The following is a 19,216-nucleotide window of genomic DNA, read 5'->3' as shown; positions in this document are numbered from 1 at the left end:
ATGCAGGTAAACATGCTGTGCAACGCAATCCAATCATCGTCAGGAATGGCACAGCTGGTTAGGCAGCATCTGGTGTCAAGGATGAGCAAATGTATTTAGCATTCCAGCTATAAACAATAAGACTGCAGACCATTATCTCGCGTTTAGCTTAGTATGATCGCCACCTATGCGTGTACTGGGTCAAGAACAGAAACTGAGCTGGTAGAATATACATTTATGTGTGTGTGTGTGTGTTCTTTTCATGCAAGAGACTGCAGTCGAACAACATCTAATCAAAGATCAGCTTGCTTGTGTCTGCCTCTTCACCTTGAGCAGAACACTATCGAACTGACCCTGGATAAGTCGGATGGATGGTCTGAATGCAAACGCTCTTAGTGACTCAATAGAAAGATTGTGTGTGTATTTCAGAGAAAGCAACATTATTATAAGCGGCTCTTTGCACTCTTCCAAAACACTGCCAGAGCCATTAAAAAAGTTTCCCAGTAAGTTTAAAACCGTTGAGATTGAGAGAATCGGAGAGAGAGAGAGAGAGAATGATATACCAAACAACACTCCAGGGCATAACAGAGTCTTCCTAATGATTGTGAGAATAGGAGAGAGAGAGTGACAGGAAGGGCCAAAAAATAGAGACAGACTGAGAGAGGAAAAGAGAAGCTGTCACACAAAACCTTCATTGCTCCTGGAAGCCAGTACCAAGAAAGCAGTACGTGTAGGAATGTTTTGGCAAGAGAAAGTTCAATTCAAAATACATCTTTGAGCTATTTCCTCAGACTATTCAGAGGTATATGAAAGTGTGTGTGCTTTAGGTGTGCTTGTGTGTGTCTGGAGAGACAATATATTCTAGTCATTTGTATTCAGCCTCAAAAAAGGGATGAAATGAGAAGGGTTTTATGACAGCGAACTCCCATGAAGCACCAATGAGTGACAACGTAGTGGAATGCACTCAGAACTCTTAATTAGCCATGTCATCTTTCTTAATATACAACACACACACACACACACACACACACACACACCACCGCCGCCTGCAGTACAGACCCCCGGGACTCTTTTCTGAAGTCTATTCACAAAGATATCTTACTATTAAAGATACTACAACATACCTACAACATAACCTAACCAAACATAAAAAATAAAAAAAACACTGCATAAGAACGTTGGACATTTATTGGGCGAAAAAGAGGGAAATGGGCATTATTGGTTATATATTATAGAATATGTAAATATTAGTAAGTTTCGAAACAGCAGTAGTAGAGCTACAAGGTAAGTAGTCAACTGTGGGATCAAAGGGAGTAGAGTTAGAAGTAGAGATATTAGAAATACTGTCTCATGGTGGAACACAGTCCAGAAGAGGTTTGTTCCAACCTTGCTCCATCTGCCTGTCCCCAATTTCATGACTAGCTGGAGCTAAACTTAGCATGAAGGTGGCCCTACTGGAGCAAAGTCTGACAAGCGTGAGCTGGGAGTAAGCAGGGGCAAAGTCAGAAGCTGAATGAGCAGAGATCAACATTAGGGTAATCAGCTAGAGTTAGGTATAGGTAGAAAGATTTGAGACAAGGGTAAAACTAGATATTAGTCACAAGTAGACATAATCCCAGAGGCTGAGCTAGAGGAAGAGTCAGCAAAGATGGACTTAAAACAGGGCTGTCCAATCCTTCTCCTGGACAGCCACTATCCTGCAGAGTTTAGCTCCAACCCCAAACCAACGAGGATGAGGAGGAAAGAGAGTGAGAAGAGGAAGAGCTACTACAAAGGGAAAATCAGCAGACACACCAAGAGAGGTTTCAGATAAAAGGAGAGTCAACAGAGGTAAAGCTAGAGGTCAGAGGTCAGTAGAGAAACACCTTAAAGTACAGTAATCGACAGAGGCAGAGTAGACGGTAGAGTTAGCAGAGATGTAATTAACAGAAGTAGAGTTAGCGCTAAAGCAACTATCATTAGCGCAGATATTAGTACAGTCAGTAGTAGAAGAAGAGCAAAAGTGTCTAAACCTGCTTCGAGAGGACAAACGTCATGCAGAGTTCACCCCCTGCCTGCCCCAACACACACTACAGGATACTGGCCCTCCAGAAGCAGAAGCTGACACCCCTGAAGTAACTACTGGTAGAGTTAGCAGACTTCTCCAAACCGCCTGTCCCACATAGGATCATGGGAATGCTGGATCCCATCCCAGTAACTTGGGGTGAAGGCAGGGAACCACCATGTACACTGTATGTATTACTAAAATGACTGAATATGGATGTTATGGTTGATCATGTACTCTTGATGTGAAAAAAAAAAACCCACTGAAATAACGTGAATCATGTTTATATAATTAAAACATTATGTATACTGTTACGAGATCGAGCTTTCAGAAGGGGTAGATTTAGACCATATATAATCTGCAGTCTCTCTCTTTCACATACAGTGACAGAGTCACAGAGTTAATTGGTTTTTAATAAAGCTTTTAATCTCCGTGATTAACGAGGCTTTACAGTCCAAACCAACAAGACCTGGCCGATGTATATGAGAGTGTGTAGGACATCACCACCAACATTAACTGTGAGTGAAGGTTTGCAAACGCCTTGTGCGGTAAGGACTTAGTTGAAATCTGATCAATACCTGATCAATAGGAATGAGAATGTAATCTGACAGAATCCCACCTCTGGTCCTATCAGTTCAGTAGTGCTGACATTCATTTCCAACAGAAACGACAAGTGTATGAGGTGTAGATCTATGTCTGATCTATACAACACTTATAACAGGAACCTCAAACAGTCCCCAAACATATGAGCTGTGAATGCTTTCGTTTCACAAACATTTCTTTGTTCACTGCCCTCTGTCATACATGAATTATTTAGCAGGTCCAGCGAAGGATATTTATCTGTCTTTAGTGATTGTAGTCCTGGTCCTGTGCCCAGGAGAACATGGCTTCTATATTCATCCACAGGCATTTTACTCTCTGTTCAATAATGGATTTTTATTTATTTATTTTAATTTGGGAGGGGGGGGGGGTTATCAATTTTATTTTCAGACTGTTAAGAATTGAGCCCCATTTCACTGACTCGCTGTTGCATCAAGCAACTGTCTACAAGACAGAAACAAAGTCGTTTATGAATGTTCAGCTTTAAAATGGCATTAGTACATAATTATGAAGAAGGATGAAGAGCTCTGTCTTTCAATGTGTAAAAGCAATCACTATACACACAGGCATGTGTAGAAGAAAGAAACAAATGTGTGGAAGTGAAGCTGAATCAATCACACGAGAGAAAAAGATGACGAGGGGAGAGTAAAAGCAAAGGAAAGGAAAGGAAAGGAGATTGGATGAGACAAAATATGAGAAGAGAAGAGAAAAGACAAGAAAAGAGACGAGAGAGAAGAGATGTGAAAAGACAAGAAAACAATGAAGAAATACCAAGCAAGCAGAGAAGATACTAAGTGAGACAATAAGAAAAAAAATACACAACAAAAGAAGACTACAAAAGAGAGGAGACGGATGAAAGAAAGCAAATATGAGACATGACCCATGAGTAGACCTCCGGGATTATGAAAGAGGTGCTGTCTAGATAGACAGAGCTTTGAAATGAATGAGTGCAATAAGGAAAGATATCATTCCTTTAAGTCATGCCTCGACTACCACCCTAGAGCGAGGGATTGCACGGAAAGAAACTGAACTGATGAATGGAAATCTGAGGCTTTGTTCATGAGAGTGGGACATATCGATCCGTGGAGCTGGGGATGGTGGGCTGCATGCATGTGTATGAAGATTTGTGTGACCGGTCCTTATTGATCAGGAGCAGACAGAATTCAACACAAAGATGGAGAGATGGAGAAATTAAACAACAACAAGCGAATCCCATCAACATGTGTTCACCAGACCAGAGAGAAGAGGCAAGACATGGGGGAGGATAGGACATTAAAGATGAGAGACAAGACAGAGGGGAGGACAGAGAACACGAGCGGAGAAGAAAAGAGAAACAAGGACAGTTGACTAAACGAGAGACAAAAGATAAAGGCTGAGGGACTGCAGCAGTGATGTGAGGGTACAGGAGATACATGGGGAAATGGACAGACTGGACGAGGAGACAGAAATAGAGGGCGACAGACCAGCAGAAGAAAGAGAAGAGACAAGGGGAAGAGGAGGACAGAAGAGAGACAAGGAGGGAAGAGACATGGGGAAATAATGAGGAAAGATGAGATGAGAGAAAATAAAATGGGAAAGACAGAAACAGAGGAGAACTGAGATGAGAGGAGGTGGGAGAATAGGAGGGACAGCAGAGAAACAAGCACATGAGAACAGAGGAGAGACGAGACAAACAATGAGAGAAAGGGGGGAGATGAGAAGAGGAGAGACAAGGGAAGACATGGGGGGAGCAAGGGTAAGGAAAGTGAAGAGGAACTTTAAGGACATGAGAGAGCAGAGATGAGGGGAACGAGAGGGGAAAGACAAGAGGAGAAAGAAAGAGAACAAACTAGAGGAGAGACAAGATGAAGACAAGGAGAGAAGACCAGAGGAGAGAAAGGAGATGAAGACGAGGAAGATACTAGAGGATGGATAAAAGGAGGCAGGAAAAGAGTGAAAAAAAAAAATAAGAGGAACAAGGATTTGAGAGGACATGAGAGGTGGAAATGAGAAAAGACGAGACATGGGGAAGGAAGAGGAAAAACGGAAGAGGAGGACTAGATATGAGACGAGGGGAGAGGAGAGGAGCCTTTACAACCAGCCAATTCCAAGAAAACTTTGTCCAAGGACAGACAATATATCACCCAGTGTCAGAATAGATTTATAAATGTGCCCACACATCTCTTTTCTAAAATGTGGCACATGGTCCAATCTACCATCACACACACACACACACACACACACACAAATATAGCACTTCAACTCAGGATCTCAGTAATGGACATCAGTGCAATTGTGTACAAATGTGCTTTAAGTGAGGGGAGGCACAGCCGTGACTCCGTATGTGTGTGCGTACTGGAGAGAAGGAGAGATAAATGAGTGTAAAAGAGGCAGACTCTGTGTTGGCCAGAGTCTGTATGCGTGTAACATGACAGACTGCTAATGCACCATTATCTTAAAACTCTGAATCAGCACACACCGTTGATTAATTCTCTGAACTCTGAGCCCAGTCCAGGGTTATCATGCCTCTGGGAAACCAAGATGGTCAGCCAGAGAGGTCCGAAATGTACCTGGTTGGAGGGGTGGGAGTGTTGCTGTTACACAACATCAATGCAGTAATGTTTCATGTCAACTGCAGTCTTTCAAACTGTTTTTGTTATTTGGTTTAAGGCTCTTTTATACATACATGCATATATATGCTTATCCAGGCAGCCCTCACAACTTCTGCAGACTAGTCAGCTAAAGGAATCATCCTAATTACGTATGCGCTATGTGTGCAGGATAAAAGTTGTAATCCCTCAATGTGAATAAAAATAATTAACAACAGTGATTCACCAAGCAGTTTATCGCAGGGGTGTCCAATCCTGCTCCTGGAAGGCCAATGTCCTCTATAGTTTAGATCCAACCAGCTCCAAAACACGTGCCTGGCTAGCCTGAAGACCTAGATTAGCTAGTCCAGGTGTGTCTAACTAGGGTTTGAGCTAAACTCTGCAGGGCAGTAGGCGTTTCTCAATGTCAAGGATACTTCCTCGGTAGGACTGATCCTTCCAAGTCACTTCCTTCAGAGGCTAGGCGAGACTCCTCTTTAGCATTCGGAGAACACGTAAATGGAACAGGCTAGCAAGTGCATGTTAATACGTCATTACGTCAGTGAAAATGTCCATTTGAATAACGCTGTGAATGGTATCATTAAATTACTTTGGACAACTTAACTAGTTATTTATAAAAGAAATGCCGATGACGCAACCAATTGTTAAATGACAGGTCCAGTTCAGTTAACCATTTGTATTTGTATAATTTACAATATCAATACGGTAGTAATTTATACTGGCATTTAAACGTCAAACTTTACTTATATTTACAACAGTTATAACAAATGTTTGGTAACGTAAATAAAAACCGTTAACGCTCCGACTACGTTAACGTTCAACATTTTTTAATTTTTGAACTAACGTTAGATAGCAAAGCTGCTCGCATAGGATTGTGGGTGATTTGAGAGCACGAAGAGCGTGAAGGATACACGTATGCATCCTTTCCTGTGTATGGGATATTCTTCGAACGAAGGACTCAGTCCTTGGTTGAAATTCCGAGGATCCTCGACATTGGAACAGTCCTTCGACGGATGTCGATGACGTAGCATCCGCGAAATACTGGCTTCCGAGGATCCTTCCTTGACATTGAGAAACACCTAGTTTCCCTCCACGAGCAGGTTCGGATGCCCCTGGTTTATCCACAGTTCCACCTCAAAAGAATGATTTACTTCCATTGTGACAAGAAAATACTAGATTACTAGAGGTGCAACAGTACAAGTATTTGTACCGAAAAATGTTTATGGGGTTTTCATTTCAGAATACATGTCTATGAAGCAAATACAGTGTTGTTTTAACCCCTGCACCTGCAGAACCTGTGTGCGGAAGTTAATATGAAAGTCCAAGCTTCCCCTCTAGAATGGGACAGTACCATTACTGATATACTTTGATATCGCGAAAGCATTTGAAACATAACAGAGGGAAAAGTGCATGACCCAAGTTTTCCTAAACATGGGACATGCTTTATATTAAGTGCTTCAATCTCACTCATAAACTGGATGCCACTCAGAGACTGGAAGAAAATCACGAATTAAATTATAAAGGAATCATCTGGAGCCAGATGTGGAATTGAGGCTCATTCTAAACCGGGCTCATTCATCACTCACACATATGGAAGTGGTGCAGGAGAAGAGGTCTTTGGAGGCTCGAATGATCTCCAAAAGATGGATTCGTCCCAGGAGAGAGTAATTGAGCGCAGAATGACTGATGCCTTCCCAAGGGTGCAGAGCCAGCAGTGCTGGACAGGGACGCTTAAACGATCACCGCACCGCCTCCATCTGGCCAAGGGCTGCTTGATCGAGTGAGGACTACCTTATGTTCCTCAGGGTAAAGCTGGTGCTCGTGAAGTGTGTGGGTTTCATTTGATGGATTTCACATGTGGGACTTATGAACCGCTAAGTCATTTTCAGAATTTGGAGTTAATTACTGATAATAATGGATAACTGAAAAAATCACATGCAGGGCAAAGCAAAACAACAGTGTGCAATGCTGCACAAACAGCATGGGCAGCACATCTGCAGTGGTATATACTCTGTGAAAATGTCAAATACGAGAAAGCCTTCAGAATTTTAACAGCCATGGACAAAAAAAAAAGCCCAGTAATCTTTATTTTACAACATCTTTAAGAAAAACAACCGCCAGGATCTGCATGAACTAAGATAAATGCTGTAACCCACAGAAAACAAGATGCATTCTGACTGACAGCCACAAAGTTTATGATCGCTCTGATACAGAATTTAATTTACATAGCAGGAAAGCCACAGAGCCGTCTCGGATACAAGATTTTTATAACCACTCACTGTTTCTATTGGGAGTCAGAGCATGATTTTACTTTTTTTGATAAAATCCTCTCACAGAATTGTACACTTTATCTCAACTAAGATTCGTGCCTGTGTTACTGATGAAAAAAGAAGAGCTACTGAGATTCATTTTGACTGAAATCATCCAACTGAAACGAAACAAATCGTGAGATATCTAAAGATTTCCAGCCTTAATTTTCCCTTGATCAAGACACTTAACTTCAGGTGAATTCAGTGAGTGTTCCTGATATAAATTTATCATATATCGCTTTAGATAACAGCATTTGCTAAATGCATTAAGTGGAGCTTGATTTAATTTCACTCCTTATTTTCCAGTTTAACTCACTACTCCATGTTCTTTTTTTATCCTCTTGCTCTCTTGAAACTGACTGTTGAGGCTAGTTGATTTCAAGAGGTTCAAGCACGAAAACAGGATTTATTTGCTCTACTCATCTAAGGAGGATGTAGTATGTGACATATTCCAACCGGACAGACACTACGCCATGATTTCACTAATTACTAAATTAACTGCCCACAGTGAAAGTGAAAATCATGTGCAACATCAGTCAGAACATCAAACAGAAATCAAGCACAGAAATAGAAATCAACCAGCCCAAAAAATGTCTTCACCTGTTGCAGCGATATATGGTTAGGACAAAACTCGGATAATTTTGTACCTGATAAGCAACAAGAGCAGCTAATCTATACGCAAAAAGCATCTTAAATCTTTCCTGAACTGATGTAAATACATAACCGCACGCTTTTACATGAACACACTCAACATTTAGCAGCTGGACCAGCTCCGACTGAATGACAATGGGTTTAATTGTTTGTTCAAAAGATCAGGGAGATTGAAAAATGTTAAATCACTAAATTGCATTTATTTATAATGCAATACACATTGAATAACATCATAAAGTTGGGAAACACATAGTTTAAGAACAATATAATAAAATACCAAAAACAAGTGCTAAATATGACCCACTTAAGAGGCGCCACTGTCTTACAATAAAACACACAACACTGCCACGTGCTGCTGTCTCTTTAATAAACACACACATAAACACACAGAGATGAACTCACTTCTGTTTAAAAAGCTCTCCATCTCTCAACAGTGCTGTGTGTTGTGTGTGTAAATCCTGAGAGGATTTCAGCTAAACACTGAATATCAGAACAGCTGTTGCTTTCTCTAATCTGTATCACACACACACACACACAGACACACTCAAAGGATGATTGCTGACAGCAGCTAAATATAGCGTCACTCATATATGACATTACTAACAGGAATCCATCAACATAGCTTATATATTACATCAAATTAATTTCTTTTAAATGTCATTTTCCCTCTAAAGTGAGTAGGATTTCTGATCATCTTACGACAAACAACTGGAAACTCATCAAACTCTTGCCAGAGATATCACATCAAAATTAATCAAACCGTATTACATCGATGTCTTACAAATGTTCATGTTGGTCCTTATATGGTTCGTATAAGTTAGCAATATTGCCATTTGGTATAAAGAACAGAACTAAACATTACAAATCGCAAACATTCGATATGCAAATAAACAAGACTCTGTTAAAATACGAAATCAAAACTTCTGCAAAAATACAAGAATAAAGGATCTCACTGCGAAAGAAAAATTCTATCACAAAAAAAATAAAAAAATACAAGAAGAAATCCAAGAAACTGTTTAACTAGAACTTGACGAGAGAAAGCAAACTAAGAGCAACTACTGTAAACTAGCAGAGATGGGATGAAAGCACATCAGCGGGAGCGTGCACACGCCACTGACCTTGCACAGTTTCTGGTAACGCGGTGAAGATATCGCCATTCTCTGGAGCCGGTGTAAGAAGACCACCACTTTCTGCAGAGACGTCCGAACTACAGCCATCATCTTAACTCTGCCAGCACACGACTGCCAGCGTCTGAGAGCATGCATCCTCACCGCCACACACACACACACACACTCACGCACGCTCACATATCCTCCACCACCAGCTGAGCGAAATGTGACGAGCCCTGACAAACATGCCCCACACACACACGCACACACTCAAGCGCGTCATGAGTGCTCGCTCCTCTCCAGCGATAAACAAGAGTCACGGAGAGAGAATTAACACTGCGTGACAAACAAAAAAAGACTATGAGAGAAGGGGGAGGGAAGGACTGATACAGCGGATGGAGAGAAACCCCGGAGAGCATTCAAGAGACGGAGGGTCTCTTTCAGCACCAAAAGAGCGAGAGGGTGTTTAAATTCATAAAGGGAATGAATGAGGGTGACACAGTTTACTGAAAGAGAGCACATCTCCTGTGAGACTGCGAAATAGAGCAGCGAGACACATCAGAGAAATGAGGGAGACACGAGGAGAACAGTAATGATTCGGAGGGGAAAGCACTCGCTCTTTCACTGTGGGAAAGTGCTATTATTATCTCCTTCTGCGCTTCTGATGACCTTTGACAACAAATGTTCACGAAGCTAAAATGAAATCAATACTGACCCCATTGCTTTCTCGAAGGAATAGTTCAATCAAAAATAAAGATTCAACAGTTAGTCTGATGAATGTCATTCCAGACCTGCATGACTGACTTTCCTTCCTTGAAACACAAAATGAGAAATTTTGAAGAATGCGCTGGTGGCTCTTTTCCACGCAATTTCAAGTTTAGTTTAAATAATAAAAAAAAAACACTATATTAAGTACAAAAGTGATTTTCTGAAGCTACCACGTAACAGCTTTGACTGATAAATTAGATATTTGTATATTACAATTACATTACTTAACCAATGAAAATGTATGGTTATGAGTTGTCTAAATTACAGGCACCAATTTGTCATAAATCATTGTCAAAGTATTTTTTAAAATGCATTTTTGGCAAGTTGGCAACTACACTAGCCGAAGATACTTTTTTTTTTTTTTTTTTTTTAGAGTTGGGATCCATTTAAGAAATCAGTTGATTCAATCCACAAAACCGATCTGAATGACTGATTCATGACTCTGATCCAGATTCAATGAACCAGTCATAAAAATCAAAAGCTGGAGGGAGGGAAACATTTTAGTAAATAACAATTAAAATGTTTGGTCACAGTGTATGAGACATACATTACGGTGCGTTTTTGATGCATTTGTGTCCTTTTTAAGCTAGAATGCACCAGTCTTCATTTATTGTAATTTTATGAAAAGGAGCAACCAGCACAGTCTTCAAAATATCTTCTTTTTGTGTTCCACAGCAGAAAGTCATTTAGGTTTGGAACAAAAAAAAAAAAGAGGATGATTAAATGCAGACAGAATTGATATTTTTGAGGTGAACTATCCCTTTAAGTAAGTAAACGCAGTCAGTTCTAATTTCATTTTAGGTCAACATCACAAATCTATTTTCAGCCGCTTTCTTCCAACCACCTGCCTCCATAATAGTATACAACAACCACTCTTCACCATCTAATCAAGTCTGGATGGACCAAGTCCTGCTGTTTCACTCAGAAATACATCACAACATTTCACATTCAAGAGGTTAGAAACACTACAATCTGGAGCTAAAGAAGCGCTCATCGTGTCTGCGTCTCAAATCTGAGTCTGCCTCCTGATGTGAGTTTGATAAGTCTTTCTGTCTCGTCACACTAACCACTAGTGAGTCAGGGTGATTTGAGCGGGATCGGGTTGTTCAGGGACAAAGATGGATGGGCAACAAATCACTCCAAACAACAGTAAACAACAAAATGCCAACCATGAGCTCATGTCATGCATTAGATGACATTTTGTTGTATAATCAAAAATACACAAGGAAAAGAAACACGATTTACTACGCTCTTACACACAGCAGGTTTAATTAATGCAAATAAAAGGAAAGTAGTGCTCACTGAAAACATAAAGACATCAGCAACTCTATTTCTCATTTCTCTGTCATTGACGTCAAACAAACAGACATCAGCCAAGATTAAACACTTTCATAACCTTCTCCAGTCATCAGCTACAAACACGCTTGCAAGGAAATATCTGAATATGTCCTTGACACATGAAAAAAAGACAATATATGATGGATGACTACAAATGAACGGTCAATGACTAAGTGGAAGACAGATGGAGAAAGAAATTAATATTTATATGTATGCATGTATTTTGCTTGTTTGTCAAATCAAACCACAATTTGGTTTCAAATGTTTGTATTTTGTCAGGAAACCACAGGACAACTTCTCTTTTAAGGCTACGTCTACATTATCCCGGACACATTTGAAAATGCCGTTTTCATTTTAACATGCTCTCCATCCACACTAGCGTTTTCAAGCTAACTCACGATGGTACGTCTGATCTAAAACGCAACTGCCCTCGTGTTTTGCCGCAAATAGCAATCGCAAGTAAATCTGCTTTCATTTTTGCAGGACTGTGATATGAAGAGTGTACAAAGTAACACATGTATAGCAGTAGTGTGAAAGTGCATAGCACATAACGTGCACAATACCAGTATAAACACGGATATCTATTGGCAGAATATGCGTCGCATGACTAAACTTGCATCATCGTTCTCAAAAGTGAAAAAGTTTATCAAATGTATCCACTTTGGAGAGGATTTTCAAAAAGCTTTGTTTTCTGTGACTAAAAACACAATCTGAGTGTGGACGGAAGGCCAAAACGGAGAGAAAATTATACTACGTATAACGATGAACAAAAGCGAACAAATGAATAAGTATAAAAAACATGTATGAGCAGTTTTGACCCTGTAATGCCTTAAAATCTTGAATTGTGACACTCAATAACGGCCTTCTGGAAGGGCCCTTCATGAAAGAATTCAGCTGCTCGCTTTGGTTTCAACTAACCCTACAAACATCCTCACAGTGCCCTTCACAGGTGCAAAAATGCCATCTGTTGCCACGCAACATCACAATAAAAGATTATTCAATGAATCTGTGCGACTTCACATTTTACAGCCGGGACAGTTTATTTTAGTACAAGCTGACAGCTTGTGCTTTAGTGTCTCTGCAGTGTGTAGGCTGCTGAATCGTAGTAGGCAGTGATAGCGTACAGTCGTGATTAGAGCGGACAGCAGATAAAGAGATCAAACTGTGATGCATGAATCTCACAGGACAAACACAGCCTCCGCAAACAACTGAAGATGTCGAGTAACAGCTGACACGATCTATAGCTTGATTACACGTATGCCGTGTTCTGGCTGATGGGGGAACTAATGAGGACTGACACAGGGATAACTGAGTATCTTTAGCTCCCGTATGTCCCAGATTTGTCTTAACCTCAGACAGTACACCCATGGACCACCTGCAGTCCACACACACCGATCATCAAATGCATTTTGCACAAAGAGAACAAAACTCCCAAGTGCTAGCTGAAAAACACAAGCTCAGATCTGGCTTTCATAATGTCTGGGTCGCAAAGTTGCCTCCAGTCCCAATGGAACATAAGTCTGAAGCGCTTACCCCAAGCTGCCCTTTGAGCTCTGTGATGTGGGCGGAGTCCTGCGAGAGCTCCTCCCTCTGGGCGGCGTCAGATAACACGCTGACCGTAGTCTCCGCCTCATGGAGCCACTTGAGGAAGGACTCGAGCTCTCGGAGACACGTCTGGAGAGACTTCAGCTCCGAATCCAGCGCAGCCTGACGGTCCGACGCCCTGACGACAACACGGCGGGAAAATCAACCACGCCGAAGAAATCCAAACAACTGCTACCAGATTACAAATGCTTATTAACACATGCATATTTAATTACTATTAGTGCATTAATAGTTATAGTGGTAATATTTGTGCAATAATAATGCAATATTTATAAAACATTTACTATAAAAGAATAATAAAGGTAGTATCTACTTAAATGAGGTTTATGAAAGCATAATGAACATGCTGTTTCAGAGTGTGTGTGTGCGCGTATGATTAATTTCCTCTCATTTCCTTTTAGATTAGGGAAACGAACGCTCCTCGTCGGTGTGGAGATGTATGAGCGCATCCGTGTGCAAGCGCATACCTGTTACTGACGCTGTTCCACACCGTGTTGAGTTTGTCCATGACCTCTTTGACCTTGCGCGTGTCGTCAGCGGCATATTCCTGCAGAAGCTGATTGGACAGTTCATTAAAGGACGTCAGGCTCTCCTGTCCTCGACTGAGCTCCTGCAGGAACGCCTGACAGCAAAAAAAATCAATAAATCAAGCTACCGTCTAAACAGCACAACAAAAGCTCAACGAAAACGGTGGAGTCGCTATAGAAGTCTAGATGTTGTTTAGTTCATGCCAGTCCGCAACTTTAACTCAAATGACTTCAGGGAATCAGTCCAAACAACCTTAAAACATTTATTTCTAACCTAAGGCAAACACGGAAACATACCTTCTTGCCTAAAATATCTGCTTTGTTTAAAACATCTGAATAATATATGAATGCTAAACAATACGGTAGATAAAGTATGACTCTAGCACCCCATACAGGTGCGTTTCAGTAGTGTGTGTGTCGGTGTGTGTGTGTCGATTCAAAAGCCACATTTACACTTGTGCTATTAAGTGCACAGTGACTCAGAAATGCTCTTAAGAGTCTACAAGACGAATATGAAATCTCATTCATTCATTATTTAATGCAATGTTTAATCTGACAATCATTTCTTCACTTAATGGATGAGAAGCCCTTTTGTCTTACATATGTTATTATCTGGATTATATGTAAGATTTTAAACCCTGTTAAAATTAAAGCTAAAGACACGAATATTTCATTAATATCAGTGCAGTTATATTTATAGCGGTAATACTTGTGAAAACAAAGTAAGGTTTTTATGTCAGAATTACAATGGTCATTGGAAATATAAAACAAGATTATAAATAAGAGATGCAGATATTTGTTATGGGGTAAATTTAAGACTTTAAGACCTTTTCAAGACACTGCATTTTAGAAACACAGACACACTTCACACATGTTCTAATGTGAATGAATCCTCATGGTCTTGTTTACGCTGCTATTCGCACATATAAAGACAAAGCCTTGTATAACAAAGCTAAAACCACAGGTACTGAATTGACTGTGCTCTGAACTCATCAACTTATATTACATTCGTGCTGAGAAAATAAATTAAAGTTGAAAAAATGAGACGATAAGGCCTAAAAATAAGAGAGGCTTGCTGCACTGACAGAGAAATATGGAGCTGACTGGGAGAACCAGAGATAAAGTGAAACAGAGAACGTTTCTCTGAGAGACTGCAGACTTTTTAAAAGGAAGATATATGAACAGTTCACAAGGAACATGATAAGACTTAACAAACATACAGATACAAAGTTTAGAGTTGTTGTTCAGTGATTCCTGTCCATGAATTGCTCATCAGTGGATGCTCTGCAGTGAATGGGTGCCGTCAGAATGAGTGTCAGATGATAAAAACATCACGATAATACACAAGTAATCCACTCCACTCCAGTCCATCAGTTAAAGTCTTGACACGAGCTGCGTGTTTATAAGAAACATTATTTAGATGTTTTTAATGTTTTTTCATTGCTTCCAGCTCATGTGGGCTCAAATGAGTCTTCTTTACATAATATTACTTTCTCCAGTGAAAAGTTGTCAGGTGTGAATCAGGAGAGAAATCTGCACAGCTCAAGCAGCGCTTACAAGCCAAAACAGTCGGAAACAGCTCTAAACTAAATATGTGGGAGGACTTTGATATGAGAAAACAACAGGGGTTGGGCTTTTTCACAGATAAAGCTTTATTATGGATTCATATTTTAGCCAGAAGCAACAGTCTGAAGTTAAAAACATCTAAATGATGAATTTGTTCTTATAAACACACATTTTTTCACTTCTCCAAATGTGAATTGATAGAGTGGAGTGTTGTGGGTAACTGTGATGTTTTTATCAGCTGTTTGGACTTTCATTCTGACGGCACCCATTCACTGCAGAGCATCCATTGGTGAGCAAGTGATAGCATGCTACATTTCTCCAAATCTGATGAAGAAACAAACTCTTCTACATCTTGAATTGTCTTAAGGGGAGTACATTTTCAGCAAATGTACATTTAGGGGGGGGAACTGCAGCTGAAGCTGTAATCCATTTATCCAGTTTGATTGGCAGTTTGTTAATTAGGTTGGATGATTAATCAAACATTAATCACATCTGAAGTGTTTATTTATTAAAAAAATGCGAAGCTTTTCTATTGAAAAAAAATTATAGTGGGCTTAATTGGAACAAGAACTTAAAAGTCACTCCTTGCTTTTAATTAAATCAGCAATCTCATTGTGTCACTTCCTGACAAAACATAATATGAGTGTCTTTTTTCACTTTAATACCCACTTTAGGGAAAGCCTTTTCATATAACTAGAAGAAAGCATGTACAGATAAGATTCAGATGTTATTAATAGGGTCACTTCTAATGTTAATTAAATGACAAAAAGTGCCACAAAAAAGCCTGATGGATTTCTCCTGTTCGCTCAACTACAAATCACACTGATCCACATCCCAGTATAAACTGAAAACACTGTTGCTTTCGTTGAAAATGCATGTGTCTGAGTTGAGACCGAGTTTTCACACTTCTGAATGATCTTATTTTAAACTGGAAGAAGAGCAAAATGATGGCAAATCTTTAAGGTTACAAAGGTCAAAGGTGAAAAGTCAAGATCTCACCTTGTTGTCACTGATCTGTTTGGTAAGCGGCTCCCGGCTCAGGTGCAGCAGGTTGTTCAGACGCATCTCGTTTTGTCCAATCAGAGCGTTCACCTTGTGCCTCTGCTCCTCCCATTGGTCACTGTGGCCGATCATGCACTCCAGCTGCAGAAGCCGCGCCTCCAAGCCATGCTGTGTGCCGTCCCATTGGCTGCAGACCTTCTCCACTGACACACAGCAGCAAGAGAGAAATGAGTCTCACCATCTCACACAACAGATGCCATCCACATGCTTCTTCACTAATACAGCCCTCAGACAGATGTATGGACAGACAGACAGGCTCATAGATAGATAGATAGATAGATTTACAGATAGAAATATAGACGGATGGACAATGTCAATGCCGTGCATTGTCTTAAAGTGACAGCACTTTCTCAATATTACTCGAACAACAAAAGACAAGGAAATAACTCACCGCTCTTGATTGAATAGCTTTTGTAACTTTAATTAAGATTAATCTTTAATTTATACAAACATGCAATGTTATTTTACATTTGATGACTTTATTAAATTACTGCAGCTAAGAACTATTGTTAAACCTACCTAGTTTGATTAGTTGTTCTTATTTCTTTTTGACAGTACAGTCCTTTTTCCTCTAAACATAACGCATACTGAACCGTACCGAAACCGTGACCATGATACAAACCGAACCGTGAGTAATTTGAACCGTTACACATCTAATATATGTGTCAAAAACAAGATTAAGAATAAGACTATCACAGGTTAATGCTAAAAACAAGATCCAGACAAAGTCAGAGATAAAGAAGAAGATGATGGATATATGCTCACGTTTCTCAGAGATGGAGGTGCGCACGTCGAGGTTGGAGGTTTTGTTCTTGATGTTTTGAGCCAGAGTGATGATGTCTTCCAGCTGTGGATGTCTCTGATCCAGATCAACTTTAGTCGCCTACAAACAAACAAACACAGGGCTTTAAACATGACCAGGGTTTAGCGGCCCAGATGTTGGTCAGGCAGGGCTCTAAATAATAATTCTGTGCAGACAGAAACACAGTCATTATTCACTGCTTTTATTTTCTATTGAAAGAAAAATCTGCAAGCTATCTGCCACCCTATCAAGCCAAACGTCTCTCTCAGGTGTAACTCTGTGGTCTGACCTGCAGGCGGCCGATGGTGGTGTGGATCTCCTCTTTGTCTCCCACCGTGACGATGTTGGATTTGAGCATCTGATGGATGAGGAGCAGCCAGTCCGATAACTCTGTGGCCGTCTGCTGGAGGTAGCTCGGGCCCGCCAGCTCTGTGGCCGTCTGCTGGAGGTAGCTCGGGCCCGCCAGCTCTGTGGCCGTCTGCTGGAGGTAGCTCGGGCCCGACAGCTCTAGAGACAGAGGCTCTTTCAGTCTGGCATCCAGAGCTTTCCAGTCTGCTGCCAACTGTTCGATTTTACTCTAAACAAACACACATACATCCACTTCATTCTCATCCATCTCTGCACTTTGCAAACAAAACCACAACAAGAATGGAGTAAGTGCTGTGTGACAATTTGTTTACTTCCAGTGTAGTGATACAGTTCACTGTTGATTGTAGAGTGCACATTTTTGAGCGTTAACACATCCTAAAACTGTAAAGTGTCTGTTCACACCACATCTGCATTGTCAATTCAACAGTTTTTCTTTTTAATTGATTGTTAAGATTTGTGTTTTTTTATCACATGCCACTGCTTTAAACTAAAACCGACGCTCATCAGTGAATAACAGAAGTGCATCTGGACTCTTGCATTTGGTGTTTTAAAACCATTAAAAATACAAATATCTGAAAAGTAATTACTGTTACAGCAAATAATGTTAGACTTCACAATGTTTATTATGCATTGTATGAACTGAAAAACTGCATGTGAAAAACACTTGTGTTGGTGTAAGCTAGGGTTATTACTGTTAAACTACAATGATCAAATAACACTTGTAGTTGGAATAAATGTTAACTGAAATGAATGAATGAATTTCAGCTAGTTTCCAAAGCAACATGCAAAACAAATCGAATTAAATTAAATAAAACTAATTCATTTAAAAAACTAAATAATAATTTAAAATTAAAATTTATAAAAACTACATAATGCAGCTAAAATTAAAGTAAAAACATATTAAAATAGAAACATATAATAAAGTCTAATTCAAAATAGTAACTATATAAAAACTATATCAATGATATTAAAGTAAGGGGTTTTGGCATTAAGCTCAACTGATTTAGGGAAAATTCCCTTACTTTTCATACATTAAAAACAGCTTTGGCAACGCACTTTTAATGATAAAAAGTAAGTGTTTTTTTGTGACACAAACCTTCTCCTGTGGTAAAAGCAGCTGTTTCCTCTGGAGCTCAATAGAGTAAGACAACAGCTCCTCCAGCTCCCGCTTCTGCTCTCGCATGGACATTTCCAGACCCTACACAAACACATCCGTCAGATCTCAGTCAAACTCGGATGATCATTTGTTAGATATTCTGCCTTCACTGGGATGAACTAGACCAAAACATAAAAGACTAAATAAGCATCTAACAGACAGAGCTGGGTACTAACTGCTTACATGCAATCTGGATTACATATCCAGATTACAAAAATACAAAAATTATATTTTATATTGCTCATAATCAGATTACAGTTACTTTTTATAGATGACATATTATCTACAGTATTATATTATGACAGTTAATCATTGATAATGTATTGATTCTCCCTAATTCTTTTGTTTAAATGGATTCCCAAACGATTTGTCAGCCAAAACCAATTTGACATTAACTATTTTCTTGAAATATCTCTGAGGAAGTTAATATTTCAATCATTTAACAACAAATTTAGTCACACTGGCATGCAGGTAAACAAATTGAATATTTATATTTCTAATATTTCTAGTGTTTAATTAATTATTAGATTTTAGTCAACTCACAAACACACTGCAGTTCTTACATTAAGCCCAGTTTAGGAAATTAATGTAATGTTTCATGCATTTTATGATGTTGATATTAAAGAAAGAAAGAAAAATAAAGATCTGAAATCAGTGATGGATTCAGCTAACAGACCCCCAGAAATTCAAATGCTGCAAATATATAATCAATCTCAGTGCATTTCAAAACACTACACTCAATG

The 19,216-nt window shown here is 39.7% G+C and overlaps 1 protein-coding gene across 8 annotated transcripts in view; it reads right to left on the bottom strand.

Moving 5' to 3' along the window:
* LOC127945068 (utrophin) overlaps positions 1-19,216 on the bottom strand; it is a 192,443-nt gene that overhangs the window by 97,389 nt on the left and 75,838 nt on the right. For 7 of the 8 annotated variants that reach the window (XM_052541605.1, XM_052541606.1, XM_052541611.1 and 4 more), the window contains 6 exons: positions 18,414-18,515; positions 17,238-17,525; positions 16,912-17,029; positions 16,084-16,289; positions 13,459-13,613; positions 12,920-13,109 (listed from right to left, as the gene is read on the bottom strand). In XM_052541605.1, coding sequence (XP_052397565.1) covers positions 12,920-13,109; positions 13,459-13,613; positions 16,084-16,289; positions 16,912-17,029; positions 17,238-17,525; positions 18,414-18,515 — 1,059 coding nt within the window. Of the gene's footprint in view, positions 1-9,289; positions 9,554-12,919; positions 13,110-13,458; positions 13,614-16,083; positions 16,290-16,911; positions 17,030-17,237; positions 17,526-18,413; positions 18,516-19,216 lie in introns of those variants that run through there. The other variant, XM_052541613.1, reaches the window with a different exon arrangement.

The sequence above is a fragment of the Carassius gibelio genome, chromosome A23, assembly GCF_023724105.1.
Source record: "Carassius gibelio isolate Cgi1373 ecotype wild population from Czech Republic chromosome A23, carGib1.2-hapl.c, whole genome shotgun sequence".
Lineage (NCBI taxonomy): Eukaryota > Metazoa > Chordata > Actinopteri > Cypriniformes > Cyprinidae > Carassius > Carassius gibelio.
Note: the sequence above shows the minus strand (reverse complement) of the source record. Positions and strands in the feature narration are given on the sequence as shown.